Source organism: Protopterus annectens, chromosome 16.part0, assembly GCF_019279795.1.
Source record: "Protopterus annectens isolate FY-2018-M chromosome 16.part0, PAN1.0, whole genome shotgun sequence".
Lineage (NCBI taxonomy): Eukaryota > Metazoa > Chordata > Ceratodontiformes > Protopteridae > Protopterus > Protopterus annectens.
Window position 1 is genome coordinate 768,591,857 of NC_056750.1, and position 26,359 is coordinate 768,618,215.

The 26,359-nt window shown below is 39.6% G+C and overlaps 1 protein-coding gene across 6 annotated transcripts in view; it reads left to right on the forward strand.

The window, feature by feature from the left end:
* GRIN1 (glutamate ionotropic receptor NMDA type subunit 1) overlaps nt 1-26,359 on the forward strand; it is a 2,709,836-nt gene that overhangs the window by 217,806 nt on the left and 2,465,671 nt on the right. For all 6 annotated transcript variants that reach the window (XM_044058780.1, XM_044058779.1, XM_044058782.1 and 3 more), the window contains exon 2: nt 25,561-25,695. In XM_044058780.1, the coding sequence (XP_043914715.1) occupies nt 25,561-25,695 (135 nt within the window). The remainder of the gene's footprint in view (nt 1-25,560; nt 25,696-26,359) is intronic.

The window sequence follows — 26,359 nt, forward strand, 5'->3', positions numbered from 1 at the left end:
CCCATTTCCTCTTTCTTAAATATACTAACAATATGGTCAGTCAACCACAGAGAAACACATTATCGAAATTTCAAAAAGCTGAAACCTATATGGCTGAGATAATATGATCGAATTTTGAAATCTCGATCATGCAGAACGGGCATCTCTGTATAGTGCGGAATGGGTAAATTCCCAACTTCCACACTGTAGTGCGATCCCAGAGTTGGTATATTTAAATTGCAGGGGGTGTGGGGGCACAGCCCCCCATGGGAGTGCAGCTATGAGTAGGTAAGTTTTCATTTTTTTTTTTTTTTTTTTACATGATCGAGATTTCAAAAGTTGATCCTATGGTCTCAGCCATATGGATTTCGGCTTTCAGAAATTTTGATCATGTATAGTAGACCCATGTGTGTGTGTGTATATATATATATATATATATATATATATATATATATATATATATATATATATATATATATATATATATATATATATATATATATATATATAGCTATAGATATATATATACACACACACACACACACACACACACACACATACATTGGCTCCTTGCATCCACCACCCCATGACTGCCTATTTGATCTCTGCACAATCAAGACCCAGTCATGATATAGGCACCATCCAGGCATTTAGTGTTTTTTTTTTTTCTTAGGTGTTAAAATCCAGCTACATTCCATGCATGTTACATAACCACTCCAGGGGCTTAAGTGGAATGGATGAAACATTAAGTCATCATTCATTTCAATGAATGCCACAGATTACCAGATAATCCCCACACTCTGTGAGTTGACAGTTGCTTATATGTCGCTAGTCTCCATCAGGGATACATTAGCAGGAAACATGGTCTGTAAGATAACTCTCACCCCCCACCCCCACCCCCACCAGAGAAGCAGGCAAGCACAGTCTCTTTATTTTCCCCAGCCTCCCAGACTGTCTTGTCCAGTGTCCAGCATACTAGTAAACCTGAGTCAGGTGGGTCATGTGACGGATGGATATACATACATATATATATATATAGATATATGGCGTATTCAGTTATGTATTAAGTTGCTGCTTACAGTTTTGATTCCACCAGTTACTGTGATCAAGTGAATATTTCTATCCAGTTAGCAGACCTATGTATCTGTGTTGTAATGCATTTTCAGATACAAGTTGAGGAACATGGTATAGTTGTCTTTTTATTGGAGTTATTTGCAGCTTATCTGCTCATCTGCATATGTAGCAAATGCCATGTGCTAAATTACTCTGCAGTAGTATATTGCTTTTGCAGTCTTGATATGCTGGTGCCTACGAAGCATTTATACGAGTTTTGCTATTTTTTGGCTATGCACTTGCCCTAAAAAGTATACACTATATATTTTTATTTTATTTTGTAATTTCATAACCGAGTATGTAAGTTGGTTTATTGACCCTTTCCAGTCATGAATTAGTTAGAAAAGTGCAGTAGCAGTAAATATAATAAAACAGCAGATGACTGTTTGACAAAGTGTTTAGTACCAAATGGTTAACAGAACTAAAGTATGAATCCAGAACTAGAACTACTAAATCTAAATGTTAGAAGTAATAAGCATAACACATTTATGGTATAACACAGTAATCAATGATCACAATGATTAGTTAAATAATTAAATTGTAGTCATTACAACATGTTTATGTAGGAGAAAATACACCAGTTTAAATATATAATAACTGTTTAACAGTAAGATAAGTTGCATTATATAGCCAGTCTCATGCAAGCAAGGGGCACTTGAATTCCCTACATATTTTCTTGAATGACCGCAATGTTTCATTGTTTTTATATCAGTAGGTAGTCAGTCTCATGCAGCAGGTTCTACATTTTTTTTTCCAATGGACATTTTAAAACCTGGTCTGACCGGAGTGAGTATGTCTTCTCAGCTGATTTGAAGGATGTAGTTTTCTTCCAGAATTTGCAGTATTCTTTTAAAAACCTAGCATTAGAATTTTAAATATCAGATTATTAAGTAGAAAAGTTGCAGTGGTGATCATTTCTACCAGCTAGTACAGGAAATCTGAATAATTTATCTTATGGCATGTGTAGTTTGTGGTAGACCATATTCAAGTTGGGAATTAGGACTTTTTAGCTAAGGCTTTATGCAGGTGGGGTGTAAGATACAGTGACATGATTTTATCTGTATTAGTACTTTGTTGGTAATTTTTGTGTGTGTGTGTGTGTGTGTGTTTTGCATTTTAATAAAGGGTCTAGTATAAAACCAAGGTATTTCTGCTATGTAACAACATTGGGAATTATGTTCCCTTTAGTGCCCTTTAAGGTTAATACAGGTAGTGATTAAAGTTTTTTTTCCCAGTACAAAATGTTATGATATTTGTCTTTGTGTAAGTGTAAAATATATTTGTATATAGCCAATTATACAGGTCTGTGAATGTTGTTTGTAAATTATTTTGTAGTGATTACTGAGATTTGCTAGCCTCAAGTAAAGGAATATTGACTGCCTACATAATTATATTTTGGTTGGGTAAATCTAGAGTGATCATTAATAAATAGTGAAAATGGAGTGGACATAAGACAGAACTATGACAAACTGCAGTGCTCAGTGTTCCTTTTTTCAGATAAAAAGAATAAATCTGAAAGTTCATATCTTGTAAGCATTTTTTTAAACCACCATACGATGCTATCTCCAAAATTAAGTTTCAACAATTTATAAACTAGAAGACTACTGTTTAGCTATCTCAAAGGCAAGGGTGCCCGCAGGCACGTGCAAGGGGGTGCACTTGCACCCCCCCTGGAATCGGCTGACTAGTTAATCTTCTTTTAATTAAAAAAAAAAAAGAGAAAAAAGAGAACACCCTTCAAGTCCAGTCACATCTGCGCCATGGGCGTACTGACATCATCACGCGGTGCATGTATTTTCAGGTTTGCGAGTGGGTACTGAAACGGACGGTTTCTGCTGCATTAATTTGAAATGAACGGTTTCTGCTACTTCTGATGGGTTTCCTTTAGCTGCGAGGAGGAGGACTGAAAATGGAAAGTTGGAGTCAGATCAGCGAGCACTGAAACGGAGCTGTGATGGGTTTACTTTAGCTGAGAGGAGGACTTCACTGAAGACAACAGACGGGATGCTTTTCAGACTGAGTAAGGCATCTGAATGAAGGTGTGTGTGTGTGTGTGTGGGGGGGGGGTATGCACTATATATAGAGGTAAGCAAACATATTTTTATTTATTTACTAATGGAGAAAACACAATAAGCACAAGCCTCTTTTCAGGGGGTGATCAAGGTAAAGTGATATAGTCGCAGTGACACAGTAGTCAACATGGAATTAGGGAATTAAACCATGGACTAACAAGGTGAAACTTGCTAGCAGTTCATAGCCTTAATCCTCTAATCTAAACTGCCAGACAATGAATGGCAGGTACTATGCCCCAAAAAACAAACAAACAAATAAATAAAACCAATGCAAAATAAGGAAGCAAAGCCTTCTGGAGGTAGTTACCTTGCCCAGTGATACAGAACAATTTAATTCAGGCTGTCAAAGCAATTATCACGAAACAACAGCCCACCCCCATACAGGTTATTTCATCACATAAACAAAGTTTAAAAAATAACCCATAGAAATTCAAAGGAATTGTTAGGAAGCAGTTAATAGGACAATCGCTGTCTACGTCTATAAAACTCAAATAAATGAAATGGCAAAACCATTCATTTAAAAAAGATAGATGGCTAATATCAGAAATACATCCATTGAGCTTCTGAAGCATGCATATTCTTTCCAGGTGCTGACTAGTCTGCACTAGAAAAGATGTCACATGGATACCTGCCAGACTGGTACAGTAAATGGTTTGTTTGTGTCTTTCGGCTTTTCCAGGTTAGGGGTCGCCACAGCGGAACTCCGGTCTGCAAATGATTGGCAGTAGAGTTTTACGTACTGGCTTGCCGGGCCTAATGCACAACCTTCAACGAAGGAATGGTATAGTAAATGGTAATATATATATATATATATATATATATATATATATATTTTTTTTTTTTTTTTTTTTTTTTTTTGATACAGTAAAGAAACCACTGAGATTTATATGCACTGTAATGGGTTAGGCTGACTGTGTCAGAATAACACAAACAAGAATAAATTTCAGATATTCCGATTTGTAGGAAGAAGGGTACTGCCAAGCGTATGACATTATTAAGGGCAGCAACTGTTTGGAGGGGGGGGTTGAATATGTTTTAATATTAAAGTACCTCCAATGAAACCACATGGGTTTTACCCAGAATGACTAACTTCAGTTTTATGATCCTGAAACAACTTAAGGATCCAGAACAATTACATGTTACATGCCATTCTCTGCTGGGATTCAGTATTGACATTGTACAGAGTTTTTACCCCTCTCTACCTACCCCTGTTTTTCATGGTACGTCGCTGAACCCATGAATAGTAGAGAATTCCAGGCATACTCCTGGTAGTGACCAATGATTTATTTTGCTTTACTTCTCTCTATAGTCTAAAAACTAGTTTTTATTATTACTTGGTTTGCTTTTCCACACCTGCTAGTGCTTGGTATGTTTTCTTAAATCTCCAGACAAATCTTCCCTAAAGGCTATAACTTCTAAATTTCTTACATTTGGAATTAAAACTTATACGAAACAATGTATGCCTGCACTTCAACCCGGTACTGCAAATGAAGCTGTTGCTCATACATTTGAAATTGCTGCTGATTTAGCATGCACATTTTGGCTGAAACTAGATATGGAGCTGTCTGGACCAACATCAACTATTTTCAAAATTAAGCTAGCATTAATTTCTATGCAAAAATTTAATGAATCTCAATCTTCTGAGACAAAGACTGCCATGAATGAATCATTTAGTAAAGTAGCTGTCTTGGATATTCAGTCTCTTATATTTATGGGAGTTCCACGGGTCAGCACCAGAGCAATAAACTTTTGAGCCAAATGGAACCTCTGGAGTATTGTTCCAAATATAACCTAAGAATATTTAGAAATGTGATAGAATCAGAAGCCAATGGCATATTTCATTTCTTTATAAAATACTGTCACTGTCTAGGTATTTCAGTCAGCTACCATGGTACTAGACTGAGCCCACATATCATTGTACCATGTTCTATTAATCTACTGTTTCTTAAACTCAAAGACAAGGTGACTGTTTTATGTGCCAAATGAGATAAAATCAAAATGATTTACCTAGGCAAAATTATTCACTTTGATAATGCCTCCTCCTTACACAAAGAAGAGTCTTTGAGAGTGATAAAATATAAGGGTATCAAGAGTTCTCAAAGATTTCCAGCCAGACTCATTATCCCCTTTAAGTGGACTTCCTGCAAGCAGATTGTGTAGAATTATTATGTTCATAGGTAGGTACTAGGCTATCAGCCCAAGGGCCTAAGTAAGCCTAGCCAACAAGTTTCCCTGGCTTACACCACCCAAGAAAGTTATTCTCCTGTGCCCCTGTCAAGCAGAACCACAGAAGTGATCCCCGGGTTGTATTTCCTATTTCCCATCCACTTATTAAGATTTTTTGTGAAGAATGCTAAGGAGGAACTTTGCTTGACATAGATGGGTAGCTTGTTCCAGACCATGGGAAGTCTCTGGGACAGGAATCTATCCCTCCAGCACGTCCTGTTTATTGTGGTGACAAGGTTTAGGTCCCTAGAGCGTGCAGCTCAGAGGGATTGGGATTTCTTTAGGGCAGCATGTCCAACAGCTCTGGGTTTGACATAGCTTTATATGTTAGGCAGAGATCACCTTGGAATAGGCGATATGCTACGGAGTAAATCTGGAGTTTTATGAGATGGTCAGTGTAGGACATCTGCTTGAGGCCAGTAATCCTCTTTGTGAAATACTTCTCTGGCCTTTCCAGCTGTTGCAGATATCTTGTGAGGTACATTCCAAAAGGGGCATTATACTCTATAATGGGTCTAATGAGTGTCGAGTAGAGGGAAACAATGACCTAATTTTTCCTAGATGAGAACCCTTTCGTGATGAGGTGTGCCACGTAGAAGGATTTCCTGACTACTGTGGTGATGTGATTATCAAAGGAGAGACTATTGTCCACCTGGGTCCCCAGGTCTCTTATCACACATTCTACGTTAAGTAGACTGCCACCTATGTGGTAGCTCATGAGTACAGAGTTTTTACCAAAGGGGATGACAGTGCACTTTTTGGCACTGAGCTTGAGGCCATGACTCTGACACCAGGCATCTGTCTCAGTGAGGCCCTTCTGTAGGATGCCCACATTATTTGGGGACTCAACTATGGCTCCTAGTTTGCAGTCATCTGTGAACTTCATTAGCCAAAGGCCTGTGTACTTCAGAGAAGTAGATACCAAACAGGAGAGGTCCCAGGACTGAACCCTGTGGTACTCCACTTGTCACTGGTTTGAAGTCAGATTTGGAGTCTGCAACTTTTACAGTGTGGGTTCTGTCAGTGAGCCAATTGGCAACCCATCTTGTGATGTAGGGATTTATACATAGTGAGTTTAGCTATAATTCCAGAATGGGGGATGGTGTTGAAAGCCTTGGCAATGTCTAGATAGGCTGTGTGAACCACCTTACCCTTGTCTACAGCTTTGGTGACTGCCTCAAAGAAGTCGATCAGGTTCAGGAGGCATGATCTGCCTTTCACAAACCCAAACTGGGTGGGGTCCAGAGTTTGGAGGTTACCATTGTGTTTGTTTATGAGTCCCATGATGATATATTTCATGGCCTTACAGACCAGGCTCGTAAGGCTAATAGGGCAATAGTTCTCAGGATCAGAGGTGGCTCCCCCCCTTTGTGGAGTGGGATAACTGTTGCTGTGTGCCATTCAGTGGGCACAAAGCCTGATGCGAGACTATGATTGAAAATGGTGCTTAGGTGGGGAGTCAGTTCGTTCTGAAGTTCATGTAAAACACAGCCTGGGATGGTGTCCGGTACCATGGATGTTGTGTTTTTGGCTTTACAGAGTGCAGCTTTTACCTGTGTAGTTGTGATTACAGGGACTCTGCATTCTTCCTGTATAGATATGGGCCCTTTAGAGGGTGAGAGGGGGGTAAAGTTAGCACTGAAACTATCTGCCAGGATGTTGGCAATATCAGTTGGTTCTGTAATTTTCATGCCCTTGTGCTGTAACTCAGAGAAGATCTGGGTGTTGCCATTGAGATTCTTGACATAGCTATAGAATGCTTTGTGGTTGTCCCTAGAATCAGTGGCAATTTTGTTTTGTAGCTAGCTTAGGAGGATCTTATAAGGGATCTCAGCTTCTTACTGAGGCTGACCAGGGAACTCCTCCACTCATGGGATTTTACTCTCTTTTGCAACAGTTTCTTCCTTCTGTTGTAGAGTTTGTTTATGGCAGGGGACCACCAGATTGTCTTCCTTTTTTTGGAGGATAGCATATTGGTTCTATTTGGGATAGCACGATCCAAGCACTTGTGTAAGTTCTTATACAGTGCATCTGTGTAGGATTCAGCAGTCTTAACTATATTGTCCATCTGCATGGGTGTCAAGACGTATCCTTCTGCCTGTAAAATCTATCAAATAGATTATTCATAAAAAAGGAGAGTGGGCATTGAAGATGACAAAAGCACTTATCAAAAGGACTTGTAAAGGTGCAGAGGACAACCTCTAAAGAGAGGAAATTGTTGTCATATACTAAGTATCTGGTTTAAGGGACTGATCCCAATGTTGGTGATTGCCACTAAGCAAAATTTAAAATTTTTAACTTAAATTTTTTCTGATTGTCTCAGAAACTTTATAGTTCTAAGGTTTAGAATGGTTAGACCTGACTAAACTTTGTAGAGTGCAAAATATACATACCTGATAGAAATGTGCTACTAAGAATAACATTTTCATGGTTTATAAGTGGCAATAGTTAAACAAGTGTCCCTTTTTGAAGTTTTAAGGGCAGGTTTTTGAGTATATTTTTAAGTGGTAGCTAGCTGGGTGGTGTATGGGCAAATTTATGACATCTGAGCACAAAATATTGAATTCTGGCCACTCTGCTATATATACACACACACACATGTTTGAAGTTTGAACTAAATTTGTCTGCTAGTAAGCTGCCTATGTCCAGGAATTTAAAATCATTTACTATTATTCTATGCAGTGCTGCACATTGTTTCTGAGGTTTCTAACATAGTTAAAGAAGGCTTTCTGGTTACCCTTCACCTAGCTGGTTATTTTTTTACCTCATATCTGGCTTTCATTGATTTGATCAGGGTAACAAGCTCCCTATTAAGTTCAGCTAGCGTGACTTTAGCATCTTGAGAGTTAAATTTATTTTTGCAGGCAATATGTTTTCTTTTATTACATAGCCTGTTTATATTTGGGTTCGACTAAATGGAATTATTCTTAAATGTGGCTTTCTATTTACTTCAGAGGGGGATAAATGTGTCTGCAGCTATTTACATGTGCATAGGATTTGACAGTAAAGGATTCCACATAATTCAGGCCATCGCTTAGTTTTAGTAGATTAACCTTAGCATAATCTCTGAAAACAGAGGTATTGGAAGATGCTTTTGGCTTCATTCTAATGAATGTGACTGATTTGTGGTCCAGTTTAACCAGGGAGGAAGTGGCAGTTGGTGGACACCAAAGTTGTCCCATATTGTTAAGGACCAAGTCCAGGATTTTCTCTCTCTTGTTTAGGTATAGACTAACTGATCCAGATATCCTGCATGGATGAAATCCAGAACTGTCTGGGAATACATACTTATGGATATACAAGTTTCCCAGTTAATGGAGGAGTAGTTGATTGAAGTCTCCTAGAATAATGGAATTGGCTTAATGCATAGGGACACCATATTAGTTAGGTAGGAGATATGGACTGATGGGGTACATAGAGGGGACCTATAGTTAGGTATGACACAGTAAGGAGTTTTGTTAATGCTAAGTTGGATGTAGAGGAATTCCACATCATTATCTCACCTAGCAAGTCTGGAGATGAAATGTTCTTTAAGAATATGTAGATACCATCACCTTTTCATCTCGAGTGATAGGCCTGAACTTGTGGCAGGTATTGAAATCCTGCATTAAAGGAGTGCTGTCATTGGTCTTGAACTAGGTCTCTGTGATGATGCATATATAGATGTTTTCCAGGGGAAGCAGTACTTGTAAGGAGTGGACTTTTTAGCTTAGGCTCTGAAAAGGAAATTGGTTATTTTCTAATTCATGTAGCTATAAAATTCAGTATAAAAACTAAGTTTCTGAATGCAAGCACACTATTTATTAAAGCAGCATCATGGTAGGGAGTACTTCAGTTCAGAGAGATTCAACTATATACATAGCCATGCATTCCTTTATAACTTTCTGTCAAAAACAAACACACACCATGGTCACACAGAGTTTACAGTTGTAACTTTGAAAAAAAATCTATTTATGTATTTCTTGCACTAAGAAATTGAGGTGTGTGTGTGTGTGTGTGTGTGTGTGTGTGTGTGTGTGTGACTTACAGAGTCAGAGAGAGAGAGAGAGAAATGCCCTAGTTAGATCTAACAGGTGGAATTTATTTTCAAGTGCATTTTCAAGGAATTGTGAGCTTCAAGGGAAGCAAATGTTACTGCTGCTCGTGCTAAGTCTGCTTAAAATGTGCAACTGTTTTGTTTAGCAAATGGTATCATTATTGTGGTACAGAATTTTAAAGCAATGTTAGCACAGCAGGTAGCATACTTGCATCTTGATGCAAAGGGCTGTAGGTTCTATTCATACAGCATGTACATTTGTATTTTAAGGGGGTATGGTACTGCAGTTCATAGTATGTCTTCCTTTGGATGAGACACCTAATAACTATGAACCTGTTTTTCAGCTTGCCACCCATTCCCTATTGCAATATACCAACTTACCATTTATTTTAATATAACATAGGCAATTTATTCTTCAAAGGCAACAGGCACTGAATTTGTAAATGAAACAGTGAAATATGAAGTTTTCTAGCAACAACCTCTTCACTGGTTTCAGATCTCTTTAATGTGGAATTATTCAGATGACGTTTACTTCTGCAGAGATCCTGCATATTGATTGATATTGGTGGACTGTATGACAAGTTTGAGTGGCCTTTTACGGTTGAAATGTTTTGAATTGGGCAGGTTGTCATTATTGGTTCATATGATTTTTTCATTGCTTAATAGAAAAATGTTCAGAACTATAAATTTAAAACACACTCTAACAAGTGGTGCTGCATTATACAAGGGATATAATTCAATTATTATATAGTATAATTAATACAGTCAGGAATCAATGATGTTTGCATGGTTCTAAAAATGTGTGGAAGGAGCTTATGATTTGAAAACAGCCCAAAGGTAAACTTAACCTGCCACTGGCCAGATGCATTTTCTTTGAATGTGGGTTTCAATGCTGTTTCAGTGAATGTGGGTTTCAAAGGTAAAGATTTAATGCTAAATCTGTTTTCATTGTAAGACTATTGCTTTGTTTAGGTTTAGTAAATGTCTATCAGTGTTTGTGCTATAAAATTTGAAATAAAAGTTGTAAATAAAATCCAAATATCTGGAATCATTGTAGAAGTAAAGCATAAAACAGTATGCACACTGAGAGATTTGAACAGTGTCTATGACAAATGGGGAGAAATAGCCAAGTAATGGGACACTGGTGGGGCTGCGTGCGTGGAGGGGGTGGGGCTATGTGGGAAGAGGGGGTGGGGCTGTGTGGGCAGTGGGGGGTGGGGCGGTGTGGGTGGGGCTTTGGGTTTGCACCCCCCTGCAAAAAATCCTGCGGGCTCCCTTGCTCAAAGGCATGAATCATATCAACAAAACCCCCAGCAGTGATAAGGCTATCATTAACGTTAGTACAGAGATGTCATCTGGGGCTAAAAAAAGAGTTGTCATGGTGCTAAAAGAATTTCTAAATCCATGCTGCCAGTCACATTGTAGGTCATAATTGTTTGTGTGTTTATACAGCTGTTGATAGATTAGTTTTATCAAGGATTTTTGTTATGGGGCAAAAATAAGAAATAGGTCTATAGTCTTTTAGTTATGATGATAAAGGTACTTTTGCTAGTGGAATAACTGTTGACTACTTGAAAGCTGGTGGAGCTAAATGATAAACAGAATTATTTTGTCATATCAGACTTCAGACTGTTATATTTGATAACGGATACCTTTAGTATGATAAAGTGTGTTAAAAAAGTCACTTTGTATATTTTTATCTCCCTTACTCTAGACACACACACACACTAGGGTTGCCACCCCTCTGTTTTTTTTCCAGACTATCCGGAAATCAAACTGATACTCTGGTAGTCCAGAAAACGCTGTACAAACTCCAGTATTCTGTTTCAAAAAAGGGAAAAGACTATCAGGGTTTGTAAATCGGCTGATTTACTATGCTTTTTTTTACAAAAAAGCATAGCAAATCAGCCAAAAGCAAGCAGCAGGAATGGAAAAAGGGGGCACTTCCCAACATGTGATGTCATAATGACATCACAAAATGGGTGGAACATGGGCAGGAGAGGGGGTATTGGTGATGTGAGGGGTGTGGCCTTACTTCGGTTTTAGCCACAATGAAAGGTGTCAATCCTAACACATACACACACACACACATATATATATATATATATATATATATATATATATATATATATATATATATATATAAATATATATATCCACATACATACATATATATATATATATATATATATATATATATATATGGGATCTGCCGAAGCAGAAATCACCGAACATACATAACCGAAAGTGCTGTTCACCGAAGCAGCACTTTCAGTTATGTATGCCGGTTGTGCTGGTCGCACTACGGTGCGGTTAAGGGAGAATTCCCTTTTCCCCACTACAGTGCGACCTTGGAGTGAGAATATAAAAGAAGAGAGGGTGTGGGGGGCATAGCCCTCCACATGGGGGCTGCAGGGGGGCTTGCCCCCCTGCATAAAAGAAGATTTATTGTTTGTTTTTTTTTTTTGAATGGACTTTAACGAAAGCGCTTTTTTGGTGAAAGCGCTGTCGTTAAAGTGTGTTCAGGTATTGTGTATTCGGACTATTGAACTTTTGATCAATAGTCCTAGATTTATATATATATATATATATATATATACACACGCACACACACACACACACACACACACACACACACACACACACACACACACACACACTGTAAGAAAGACCCAACCAAGCTAAAGTCCTCACTGTGTAATACATTAAACCTCCTGTAGTGGAGGCCCATGAGTTGTATGAAATCAACCCTAAAGAACATATCAGTGTTTCAACTACATGGCAAAGTTAGCTAAAAGTGTAATCTGATTATTTAAATTATATTTCTTGCATATACAATGGGGCTGATTCTAAAGTCTTGCTCTAAGTGTAAGTGACCACTTACACAGAGAACAGGCCTTTTGGAATCTGGCCCATGGAGTAAGCCTGTTTATAGATAGGCCTTACAATGAAGTAAGTCACTTACACTAAAAAAAAGAAGTTATGTCTTACCATAACGTTCCATCTGTATTGTTGATCCTCATTCAGTCATTACGCATGGGTATCGGTTCCGACCTCAGAACCGAGCTGGCCATTTTCCAAGCTCGCGTCAGCTTCAAACTCTCGAGCTAAACTCTTACCCACAATCCCCCTCTCCCTGTTACCTCAGATTGAGTTTGCAAGTCAAAGAAGGTAGAGGCTACCTCTGGTCAAATAACCTAAGAGAACTGGATGGTGAGATCCACTAGAAACCACAGGAGGGGGAAGGAGGGAGGGTCGTAATGACTGAACGAGGATCAGCAATACAGATGGAACATTATGGTAAGACATAACTTCTTTATCTGATATTGTTAATCCTTGTTCATTCTTTATGCATGGGACAGAGACCCAGCTACCTCTATTCCTGGGAGACTCTCATGGAAGGACATTCCTGAGCACCATAGAACCGAAAGACGCTCTTCCCTGGAGGCCAAATCCAATTTGTAATGATTGACGAAGGTATGAGGCGTAGCCCAAGTTGCAGCTGCACAGATGTCATGTAAAGAAGCTCTGGCATGGAAGGCAGCAGAAGTTGCCACCGAACTTGTTGAATGAGCTTTCATGGTAGTAGGCAATGAGATATTACGTTGTGTATAAATGAAGGTCACACAGTCCTTCAACCATCTAGCCAATGTGACCTTAGCAACAGCAGATCCTGATCTAGATCCAGAAAAGGCCAAAAATAACTGGTCAGATTTACGAAAGGGTTTAGTCCTGTTTAAGTAAAAATGGATTTGCCTGTGGATATCTAGGGTATGCAGGCAATCCTCTCCTCTGAATGATTGGGAAAGAAAACTGGCAATTCAATGGCTTGATTAATGGACATTTCAGAGATCACTTTAGGCAGAAATGACGGATTAGTTCTCAGAGACACTCAATCTCTATGAAAAATCAAGTAAAGACTCTTGATACATAAAGCTTGAAGCTCAGAAATACGTCTGGCAGAAGTAATGGTGACCAAAAACAAGGTTTTCCATGACAAATACTTGAGGTCGCAAGAAGAGGCTGGTTCGAAAGGTGATACTGTCAGAGCTTGTAGAACTAATGATAAATCCCATGGTTGAATAGGTTCTCTAAAAGGTGGCTTCAGATGATTCACACCTTTTATGAAGGTCTTACACAATTTATGGGACATAAGAGAGGAATCTTGGACACCCTGATGAAAATTAGAAATTGCAGCCAAATGAACTCTAATGGTAGAGGCCGATAGACCCAACTGAAAAAGGTTGGCCAGATAGTCTAGTATTATGGACACTGGTGCTGAAAGGGGGTCTACTTGTTTATCTTTCAGCCCACAGGTAAATCTTTTCCACTTGCTCAGATAAGTAATTTTAGTGGAAGACTTATGAGAAGCAATGAGAATATCACATACTAGTAAAGAAAGATCATTCTGCCTGGCAATCAAGGGAATTGGAGTAGCCAAGCCGTGAGCTTCAGGCTTTTCAAGATGGGATGAATCAGGTTCTGTGGATGTGAGATCAACTCCAGGGTTGGATGGAGAATCCATGGACAATCTAGTAGGTGAGGCCAAAGGAAGGGGAACCAAATCTGTCGAGGCCAATATGGTGCTATGAGGATCACTTTGCTCTTCAACCGACAGGCTTTCTTCAGAAACTGGGGAATGAGGGGAAAGGGTAGAAATGCATAAAGAAGACCTGAGGGCCAATCGTGGACTAGAGCATCCCTGGGTGACTGTCCCATAGGGGGAATCAGGGCAAAGTAGTTGCTGCATTTGTAGTTGGTCAGGGATGCAAAGAGGTCGCAGCAAGGATGGCCCCAGCAGTGGAAGATCTCCGTCACTATCAAGGGATTAAGGGACTACTCGTGAGGTTGAAGAATGCACCTGCTGAGTCTGTCTGCTATCATGTTGGAACTCCCGGGAATGTGCGTTGCTAGAAGAAAACAGTTGGTAGCCATCACCCATTGCCATATCCTCATGGCCTCTCGACAAAGGGGGTAAGATTTGGTTCCACCTTGCTTGTTCATGTACCAGAACACCACCATGTTGTCTGATTGAATCGCAATTGTCCCAGACGGCAGCAGAGGATGGAATGCTTGCAACACCAGAAGCACCACCCTCAGCTCTAGAACATTTATATGCAGATGGGCCTCCAGTTCGGACCAAGTGCCTTGGACTGTCTGTCCCTGACATAGCCTCCCACCCCATCAGAGAGGCGCCCATGGTTACTGTGGCCTTGGGTTGCTGGTGGGAGAAGGGGCGAGACCATTGTGAGAGATTGTGTGTCATCCACCAATTTAAATCCTGTTTGCACCTGTAGGTTACTCGAATCATGGCTGAAAGAGGATGCTGAAAAGGATACCATTGGGTGAGCAGTAGCCATTGTAGAAGCCTCATGTGAAACCTGGCCAGGGGAACAATGGTGATGGAGGCTGCCATGGAACCCAACAGCTGTAGAACCAAGTGAGCCGTGGATTTTTCCTTTGAAAGGATTGGAATTAGTTGTTGCTTTATCCTTAGAATTCTGTACTCTGGAATAGCAGCTCTGCAATTTTTTGTGTCCAAGATAACCCCTATGAATTCTGTAGACTGAGATGGGGTGAGACTGGATTTTTGCCAGTTTATGGTTATGCCTAGCCTTTGAGCAGCGAAGAGAGAGTATGCCAGGGCTTTTTTTAGTAGATGTCTGGTGGGGGCGGAAATGAGCCAGTCATCTAGGTATGGAAACACCTGGAATCCTTGAAGTTGCAAGTGAGCTGTGACAACTGCCATGCACTTTGAACACTTTGGGGGCTGTAGAGAGTCTGAAGGGCAGTACTCTGAACTGATAGTGACTGGCTCCTGCATGGAAGTGCAGAAATCTTCTTGATGGCCTGTCCACCTTTATGTGGTAGTACGCATCTTGAAGATCTATAGAGCACATGCAATCATCTTTCTCCAAAAGCGGGAGGATAGACTGTATTGTGATCATCTGGAATTTTTGTACTGTCACAAACTTGTTCAATACACTGAGATCCAAAATTGGTCTCCAGTCCCTGGTTTTCTTTGGCACCAAAAATAGTCTTGAGTAGAATCCGGATCCTATCTGGTCTGGAGGGACTATTTGGATGACTCTCTTTCTTAGCAGCTTTTCTATTTCTAGTGCTGCTTCTTCCCTCTGACTGGGTGAAACGTTGGGAAGATTTTTTTTGAAGGGACGGGACAAAGATCAAAGGGGATATGATAACCTCTGGTTATAATCCTTTGTACCCAAGAATCGGTGGTGATGGTTAACTAGGCAGAAGGGTACAAGGAGAAACATCCCCCAACCACCTCCAGAGGAAAGGAGTTGGGCCACTCTTCAGGAGCGCTGGTAGGATTGACCAAGGAAAGAATCCCTGGAACCCTGGTTATGAGAACCCCCTCTGCCCCAAAAGGAGTGTCTTCCCTGTGAGTTTCCCCCTCTGCCTCTGGGGAAGAACTCCGCCTGTGTGTCATGGAAAGGACCCTGAGATTTCTTGAACCATATCTTCCCACTCTTTTGGTTTTGGGAGAAAGCACGTTGAGGGGAAGAATAATGGACACCTATGGCAGAAAGGGTCTTACCGTCCTGTTCACATCTGGCCAGTGTGCTTTTAACTTTGGGCCCAAACAACGAGGAGGCCTCAATGGGGGCATTAAGAAAGGAAGACTTAAAGGGTTCCGCGAAGTTGCACAAGCGCATCCAGGTGTGTCGTCTCAAGACCGCAGCTGAACCCGCTGCTCTAGCTGCTCCTTCTGATGCATGAGATATCAGTTGGATAGAGGAGTTACATATAGATTCAATGGTGGTCAGCTGAGAGGCCACTTTGTCAAGGACCTCATCAGACACGGCACCAGCTAAGGTTTCAGAGAGCTCAGAAACCAGATCCCTTTGAAGCCTGGTAAAATGTGCCATATAATTCAGGGACCTAATAGCAAAGGTCACTGAAGCAAAGGTGCACTTCCCTATCCTGTCCAGGGCCCGGGATTCTTTGTTAGGCGGATGGACAGTCTGGCTTTCTACTTCTGCCAGATCTTTTTTTGTTGTGGCCGCCACCACCAAAGCATCCACAGGAAAACCTTTGGACCAATGGGGATCCGAAGCAGGAAGGAAGAAGATCTTATCTGGTCTCTGGGGAATATCTTCGACAGTATCAGGAGTCTTCCAAGCATGCTGCACAATGAGCCGGACAAGTTCATCGGCAGGTGGAGTAACCCAGGAGGCAGTGGGCTGGGCGCGAAAGGCATGCAGGAATACAGATTCCTCAGAGGTGAGATTAGAGGACTGACAGTCATGTCTCTGATTCAGGATTTCGAGGATATCACCAAAGGATATCTCAGAGAATGATCAAGGGGATCCTTCCCCCTCATCGAAATCTGTGTTTTCGGTGAGAGACTCCTCTGTGGAGTCCATGTGCTTCCTCTTACACTAACTTTTCCGGTGGACCTCCTCAGTGGAAGAAGCTGGAGAAGACAGCGGAAAAGGGGATTCCTGAGGGAATATGTCCTGCGGCCCTTGCACCTGGTGTCTGCTAGGTGTGACTTGTGAAACCAGTGTACCAGAGGAGGGCAGAGGTATAGACAGTCCAGTATCACTAGCAGCAGCGAAAGCCTTCTCCATCAGTTGGAAGGCTGGTCCACCCGAAGAGGGGTGCATGTCTAGGACAGGGGTCACCCCTCCCCTAAGTGGCTCAGCCTGCCGACCCGGAGTCCCTGGATGGCTGTGGAGCAGCAAACTATGCGTGTCACAACTGACATCCTGGGTTGTAGCAAAACCTTCCTGCCATGAAGGCAACTGCAGTTCCTTAGTGAGATCCATAAAGGGAATCGCAGAAGGGGAAGACTGTGCTATATCCATGGACTTCAAAGGCAATGAAGGAGGAGAATAAGAAGGGGTCTTTGGAGATGGGTGACCACCTCCCAAGGAAGGATAGTTCCGGAGAGGTGGGATACCTTTGGCCAATAGTACCTGGTCCACAAGACACAACACATCATGTTTGGAAAGGCATCTAGTGGACCTCACAGGGACTGAGGGAGAAACAGGCCTGTCCACAGAAGAGGAAGACTCTGTGCCCATCTCATCTGATCGCACCAAGGACAATGTTGCCGAGAGAGTCTGGACTACTGTTGTCTGCACCGAAGAAGTCATTGGTGCCGAGGTCATGGTCTGCACCGACACAGGGATCGGTGCCAAAGTGGTTGTCAGTGCCAAAACTGGAACCGACAAAACTGGAGTCAACAATAAAGCATCTGTTCCGAGGAAGATCTCAGAGCCGACGTGGTCAAGGTTTGCGCCGACTGAATGGTCGGTGCCGATACCGTGGTAATGGTCTGAACCGAGGAGCCCCTCGGTGCCGATATATAGAAGGCTGCAGGAGAAGACGGAGCTGAAATCACTAATGCAGCCAAAGGTCTAGGCACCGAAAGTACTGGGGCTGACTGAGTGAGCTCCAGAGCCGAAACTTTAGCCTTTTTAGGTTTTGGTTGGCGGGAGTCCCCAGCCGGGGATGAAGGTAAAGATTTAGCCTTAGTAGGAATATCCAAGGTTTTCTTATGGGCTCTAGGAGGGGTTGAGGCCTCCGACCCAGAAACAGCCTCTGAAAAGGGAGATTTTAGAAGTCCCATCAGTAACAGCTTGTTTTTCCTTTCCAACAAGATTCTATTAGAAAAGTTCTCACAAATAGTACAGGGTGGGTCAACAGACAAATGGGAAGCTCCCAAACAATAAACACACACAGAGTGTGCATCAGAAGTAGGCAGTTTGTGTCCACAATCAGAACACTGCTTAAACCCCAGACTACCTTTTTTATCTGCCATGACAGCAAATAAATTAATAGAAAAGGTACCAGCAATGGTACAAGAGAGTGCCCAAAGGTATGAGAGAAAAAGGAAAAGGATTACCAATGATGGTAAAGAGAGAATACCTCGTGGCAAAAGTGCTAAAGAAAGAAGCAATAAAAGCTGAAGAAATTATGTACGCTAGATGTGATAGGGTAAGAGACAATAAAATATGAACTTTTCTGACAGAAAAGTAATCTATAAAACTATTAAACAACAATTGACTGTACTTAGCTCAAGAGAAGTAACTTGACACGACCGAATGGCAATGAGGCAAACGAAATCTGAGGTAACAGGGAGAGGGGGATTGTGGGTAAGAGTTTAGCTCGAGAGTTTGAAGCTGATGCGAGCTTGAAAAATGGCCGGCTCGGTTCCGTGGTTGGAACCGATACCCATGCATAAGGAATGAACGGGGATTAACAATATCAGATAAACTCTTATAGAATAAGGGCAGATTTAAAAGAGTGTCATTTTGTCTTTATAAATGTGCTAAAGCAACCTTTAAAGCAGGAAAGCTGCAGCACCAAAAAAAAATCACTTTGGGACAGGAATGTCATATGAAAGAACTTGAACAAGAGAGAGTGCATAAATATTTGGGAACTGATGACGGATCAACAATAAAACATGAACAAATGTGAATAAAACTTAGTAAAGAATATTTTAGAAGACTAAAATTAATACGAAGACAGGGTTGACATCTAGGAACAAAGTCTAAACTATAAACCAGTTTGCTCTTCCTGTCCTAACTTACACTTTTGGAGTAATTGACTGGCCCCAAAAGGGTTGGCTAGGTTGGACAGGAAAACAAGAAGGATGCGTGCTTACCAAGGTTATATATTCCCCATTCTGAAGGAGATATGGGCCTCTTCGAAATTAATTACAAGTATATCATCATTAAGCGGGAATGGAAACCAAAGCAGAAGTAGATAAAAATAAGGCAGTAACTGAATGTGCCAAAAAACAAAAGAAAGAATATAAGGTGAAGAATCTGCTGAGAATGCAAGACTTGAATGCAGGAAGGGTTAAGTAGAGCAGAATTTACACCAAAAGATGAAAGGTTAATATTACCGGCCCAAGATAGTGGACTATGTACACTCTGGTTTACAAAGTCCATTCAACATGTGGGAGAAACAGACAAGTGTAGATTTTTGTATAACAGAATTGTAAACAGCTGCACATCTTGTTGCTGGTTTTGATATACTAATGGCTGAAGGACTGCATACTGAAAGACATAATAATGTGGCAAGACTGTTGCATTGGGGATTGTGCAAACATTATAATACTGAAATAGCTAAAAACACTGGAAATATGAGCTACAAAGCATCAGAAAATTATGAAGTCTTTATCACATGGAATCATGTATTACCAACAGTTAAAAAAATAGATGCGAGAAAATCAGGTATAGTAGTCCGTAAAAAGAAGACAAAGGTAGCATTGATTGTTGAAATTGCTATACCCAGTGACTACAGTGTATTACATACAGAGGGACACAAAGTCATAAAATACCAGTACTTGTAAGCAGAAATGAGGGCAATGTGGAAGAAAGAAACCCAGACAGTTCCAGTAGTACTAGGAGCAATGGGTCTTATAAAAAAAGATAGTAAGTCCAACAACAGCACCACATATGAGGCGACCAGGCTCATTTGAATTATCCAGAATACTCAAAGAGTGTATAAAAGCAAAGATCTTTTATTGACATAAATCCAACAGGTTAGCGCTTTTATGTACTGCTTCCTCAAGGTCTGAGGTCTTACTATTTTCTTAATTTTCTGTGGTGAGGTGTTTACTCTGTTGGGAGTACTTTGTTGTTGTCTGACTTATAAAAAAAGAATTTACAATCATACCATGATATGTTACCAATACATGTAACTCTGTACTAATTGCAGAAGGAGTCATTATTGGGCACGTTGCAGGTGCTGCAAAAAGCACTTCTGGTTAACATCAACAATTGAAACTAATTTCATGAACTTTAATCATACTTAGACTTAAGAATGTGGTCCATTCCTGTCATGGTATTAGGAACTCAAAAGACTTAAGTCTTAGAGAAATTAAAATAGAGATTAAGTCTTTCAGAATCTGGAGTTATACTGACATCACCTGTGGCATAGCAGACTAAGGGGAGGGGGTATAAACTATCATGGATCTACAGACATACTTCAAAGTATAAATCATTTTTGTATGTTTTTGAATGCAACCAATGCTATCAAACAAATTCTTCTTATATGGCCAGTAAAATAATATCAGTAAAATATTTGAATCAAGTTAGTTCTTACTGAATTTTTCTTGTTTTTTGAGCTAAAGAACTGGAAAATTATATGATCAATTTCAGAATGAGACTTTAAACTTTCTTAAAAAGTTGATTAGTTTATGTTAAGGAAATGGTAATGTGGAGGTAGGAAAAGGAAGAATAAAACAGAATAATATCTGATATAATAACTGACATGTAAAGGCGGTTTCACTTTAAATTTCGTATAAGAAGCTGGAATCATAGTTTTAGGAATGGAGCCCTGACTGCAATTCAGCTGATCCTGATCTGTCAAACAATACAGGTTCTAAAAGTGTTACCTCGGGAAAGAGAGCAGTGAAGAGATGTTGCCTCTTCTCCTGTCCCATCCCTGACAGGGAGGTAGAAGAATGTATCTCAGGTAGCACGTTATTTAGACTATTCCAGATGGAGACTGGAAACATAACTGAACTGCCTACCTCTTCAGCACTTACAATGACAGGCAGGGATTATGGAGTAACACATAAAATTCTCTGATGGCTACCTGAATGATGGCCATGTCATGATTTGCAGTGATCAGTCAAATGGTTGGAAAGTATGCCAAAACAAAACAGAAAAAAAAGAGTTTATGTATCAAAAATTGTTTAATTTGTTATCATACTATCTTGACAGCAATGCAAAAATGACAGAAGCAATATCATTTCACTATATCAGCTGGACAGGGTGTCACATAAGGTAGCAGTTTTAAATTCACATGCTTTTATGTACCTGCCATGGAATAACAATAGTGAATGTGTGACAATGTTGACTTGGATATATTAAGTCTACGATCAATGTGTCTTGGAGTACTCCCATTCCTACAATGTATGGTAGTGTCATAGTTAGTATTTATAAATAGTAAGGGTGTAGGGGTGCAGCCCTCACTAATGGGAGAGGGGAAAATATGACCTGCACAAAAAAAGCTGTTCTTCTTCTTCTTAATTCTACCACATGCAATTATGGGTCTAAAAATTACAATAGGGAGGCCCTACAATGGTACTACTGTACCACATCTATTCTAACTTTGTAAACAGGATTAGGAAAGAATGGTTTATTATGTGACCACTGGTGTGTAAAGTGCTGTGCTGTTGTGTCAGCTGTGAAATACGTGTACTTTGTAGGAATATGGACTGCATAAGCAGTAGAGACAATGTGGCAATGTATTAAGCCCAGGGATGATGTGAAGGTGTTTCTAATGTTTTATTTCCCTAGTTCTGAATATCAGTTTATTTTAAATCAAATATAGATGCATTACAAACAGGTTATCAGTTTAACAAAATTACTTTTCTAAGAAAAGTAGCATTCTTGCTTGTGAATAAAATTCATTTTCACATCATGGAGGTCATTTCTCCTTAACATTATTACCATAATCTCTAGATTACTAGCATGCCCTTTAGAAAGAAAACTAATTATCAAGAAATATCTTTAATATATTCATCTGCTGCCTTAAAAACTTTTTTTCTACCAGGTGCTGTAATGTTTATATATAAAAATATTGTGCATGAATAAAGATAAGCAGAGTGGCATAAAAGCGAAGCAGAATGAAACTTTGTTGTGGTGGTGTTCAAAAAAATCAGAAAAAAATGCACAACCAGATCAATCTGAGATGTTGTTAATTTAAAGCACATTCCAATCAGTTTTGTTGATTCCAACACCATCTTCAAGTGACACACCCCAGCAAACAGTTCTATTCAGAATATAAGAACATGCACCAATCACAGAACTTTAATAACAATTGTTGTTGTTGTGTCTTTCGGCTTTTCCCGGTTAGGGGTCGCCACAGAAGAACTCCGGTCTGCTAATGATTGGCAGTAGATTGTTACGTGTCAAGTTGCCAGCTCTGATGCACAACCTTCAATGAAGGTACGCCCATTCACGCATGTCTCCACACAGAAGACGCTCTAGCTGAGAATCGAACAGGACAACGTCTTACTATGAGGCGACAACGCTACCGCAGCATCACCACCGCAGTAGAACTTTAATAATGACAATGCAATAAAACACCTGCGATAAATTAATTCATGTTTGTATATGTACACACACACACACACACACACACATATATATATATATATATATATATATATATATATATATATATATATATATATATATAATGCTTTGCCAAGTAATACAGCAACATATTTTGTGCAGATATACCCATCCATGTCATCATTTTAGCAACAATGCAACAATGCTATATATAAATAATATGGCATTTAAAACAATAAGACAGATAACGTGAACTTGTTAATGCATATTAGACAGAGCTTTTGAAAACCACAGTGAGTCACCACTTAAATGTTATTCAGATTCCAATTAATTGCCAGATGGCAGAACAGTTCCTGACACAGTACATTACAACATAAAATTTGACTTGGAATTTTTAACCCCTTTTAGGTAAAACTGTTTTAGTTTGTAAAAATAAATAAACAAGTAATATAACTCAGATATACAGCATGCTTATAAAATGTAATTCCACAAGTATTTATGCTCACTGAACATATTTTCTACCTGCCAACTTTCATGTCTTAAAAGTAAAACCTTACTAGTGTTTGTGGCTCTAAAAGCAAAACTAACTGGTTTTATTTAAGGTGCTGTAGCAGCTTAGCAAATGAAAAAGATAACATACATAAGCAGTTCACTACCAAAGCTGTAGACTTTCTTCTTTTAATATCCTACATTTGGGTATTGCCTCACACTACTAAATGATGATCGTGAAATGTGATAGTAAATATACTCACAATGCTCAAAGAGATATAATAAGCAAAAGTAGAAACAGTAATCCAAGCAGGCTATACTAAATGTTTGGAGACAGTGGAACAAGCTTTAGATACAATAACTAAGTGAAATAAATTATACTAACAGCTATGTAAAGTGTAAAGGGCATCACCTGTACAAGGAAGAGAATGAGGGTAAGAAAAAGGAAGACAAGGAGAGGAAGGGGGGAGACAAAGAAAAGACTTAATAGCTTCCACACTACTGATACATATGCATGAGGGAATGAAGGAAGATGACGGTACACACAAGGGTTTCTGAGGTTTAAGTGATGTCGCCTCTCTGAGGGCACATAGCTTGGTTGTACAGTAATTTTTTTGAGTTATAGTCAGAATTCCATATAACAGGGAAGATCTTTCAGAGGGTTTTAGAAGTGATTCACAGAATTTTGGTCCAAGAGTGCAGAATACATGGTTAGAGCAGTGAAGTTTGGTTAAAGGAGTGAAGAGGTTCTACTGTGGATCAATGAACTGCATAACTACAACTACAGAGTTGTTGTTGTTGTTGTCTTTCGGCTTTTCCCGGTTAAGGGTCGCCACAGCGGAACTCCGGTCTGCTAATGATTGGCAGTAACAGCAAAAAATAATGCCAAAACAGAGAAGGGTGAAAAAAGTTAACTTTAAACAATTTTTTGTTGCAGTTTTCATATGGGGTGCAAGTCACCCTGCACCCCTCTAAACTTATATATGGTTTTATGACAATTCATAGAAAATCTAAAAGATCTATCCTCACCTGATTGAGCATAGCAAATTGAAACACCACAGATCCAAAAAATAACAGAATCTCCATTAACGCATTTTTTGCAGGGGGCAAGATTATTCTAAGAGCACACTACAATAGGCAAAGGGCAAATTCCTTGTTCCCTAATGTACTGTAATCTTTCACACAAAAAAGTCTGTAATGTACAATTAGCTGTGCTGGCTTTTTTTTCTATTTGACAAAGTAAACTGTCAATTACATGTCAATATGTAATAGGTGTGTGTGTGTGTGTGTGTACCTGTGTGTGTGTGTGTGTGTGTGTGTGTATACATATATATATATATATATATAGAGAGAGAGAGAGAGAGAGATAAACACGTACACATACACCAACTCTATAGTACCACCGTTGAAGAAGGGATAGATTTCCAAAAAGATGGAAGTCATTCCTGGTGTGCACTTAGAAATCACAGCCAGCACTAATTTCCCATGGAAAACAGTTATCAGCATAATGTTCCTCAGTGTCTTCTACTCTGGGCAATTGACATTCAAGGAATTTCATGTCAATCAGCTGCACAAGAGCCAAGTCAGAAGACTGGGAACAGGGTGAGGCAGACTTCTGAGAGTGTATGAGGAAGTTTAAATGAAAGGTTTCTCTAAGAGAAATGAAAATGATTCAGGGTCTAGGGTTATATAAAGTAGAGAACTGAGCAAGGTATCAGCTCTATTGTTTTTTGGAAGCCATTTGGCCTTAGACAGTCTGAGGCGGTGATATTCATCAGGTGAAAAGTTAGCAATGGTGTGAGAAATCTTACTGGAGATGTTTTGTAGGGCAATAGAATTTTTCTTTGAGGTATCAGCAATTACTGGTAGTCTGAATTCAAACTGGGCTAGTAGTAGTCCTTTACCAATTGCATCTCTTGCATGGACTGATAGATACATGAAGATTCTCTTGGACCAGATGAGTAGGGAATTTGTTTTTTGCTTGTGTTTTTTCAGTGTAAACAGATATCTAGATGCCAAGCAAGCAAAAGAAGAACCAAGTACATTTTAATTTCTCATTTAAAACAATAACACATCCAAAACTGTGATAGTCCTGCATATGCCATTATTTCAGTAGTGCATGTTTTGCAATGATAAAATGTTTAATACAATAGCGATGTGTTAGCATTTGGAACAAGTCAAAGCTTGCTAAAGTATACTAACATTGTTCTACATGTCAGGAACAAGATGGGTGCCCACATCACAACATATGAAGTCTCAGTTCTGAGTTCCAGTGGCAGTAGCTCATGAGGATTTTCTTAAGCTCACAAGGTTACAGGATTGAAGACAGTGTGTTGTTAATATATGGTGCAAGAACAACACTTTGGTGGGGAACAACAGATGTGCAAGTCAGTGTGTACATATTTCACTGTCTTTATAATTGAATGTGGTGGAATGCAATGAAACTGATTTCAGCATATACAGCACAATGCAACACAGCAAAATATAATAGCTTTTGTATCCTTTTGTTACGAAAATTAATGTTCCTCAATATTTTTTAAGAATTAAAAAATATGCTGTCTTATATTTCCCATAGGTCTATGCAATTTTAGTTAGTCATCCTCCTGCTCCAAATGATCACCTGACTCCAACACCTGTCTCATATACTGCTGGTTTCTACAGGATACCTGTCATTGGATTAACCACACGCATGTCAATATACTCAGACAAGGTAAAGTTCATTTAAATTAGATATAAAAAAAGTTGCATACCAGTGAGACTGTTTTGTTACTATGCACAACACTGTATCTGTTTTCTTCAAACTGTAAGCCGTTCAGGGAAAGTGACAACAAGGAATGTGGATGTTATTTTCAGTTTAACTAAGGAAGTTGATTTCACAGTGTATGACAATAGTATGTTGCTAGAACTTTAACTTTTCTAATAAAGAAGTATTTTTCCTCATTGCACTGCTACATTTACATCTTTATGTAAGAGATTAGTATATATAATTGGGTCCTGACTTATAAACTTACTTAAGAAAAATCTTGATAATTGGGCTGATACAAATGCCTATAATCCTCGTTTTATGGGGATTGAGTTACTTGAAGGCCTTCGGGACAGAACTCGGTAATCTGCATTTATGAGCTTATCATGAAGTATCTACCCCGTACATATACATCTAGAAAAGTGAGACTGGCTATATCCAAAGAAGTGCAGTAAGAGAAAACATTGATAATTTATACTGCTGGTCCAAGGTCTTTGACAAGGGTAGCTACCACCTGGGACATTTGGGCAATAGACTGCTGGAGCATAGCCAAGATATTTGGAACTGTATACCATCTTCCAGAATGTTACACCCCACAACAAAATATAGCCTTAATCAACCCCAAAATGAT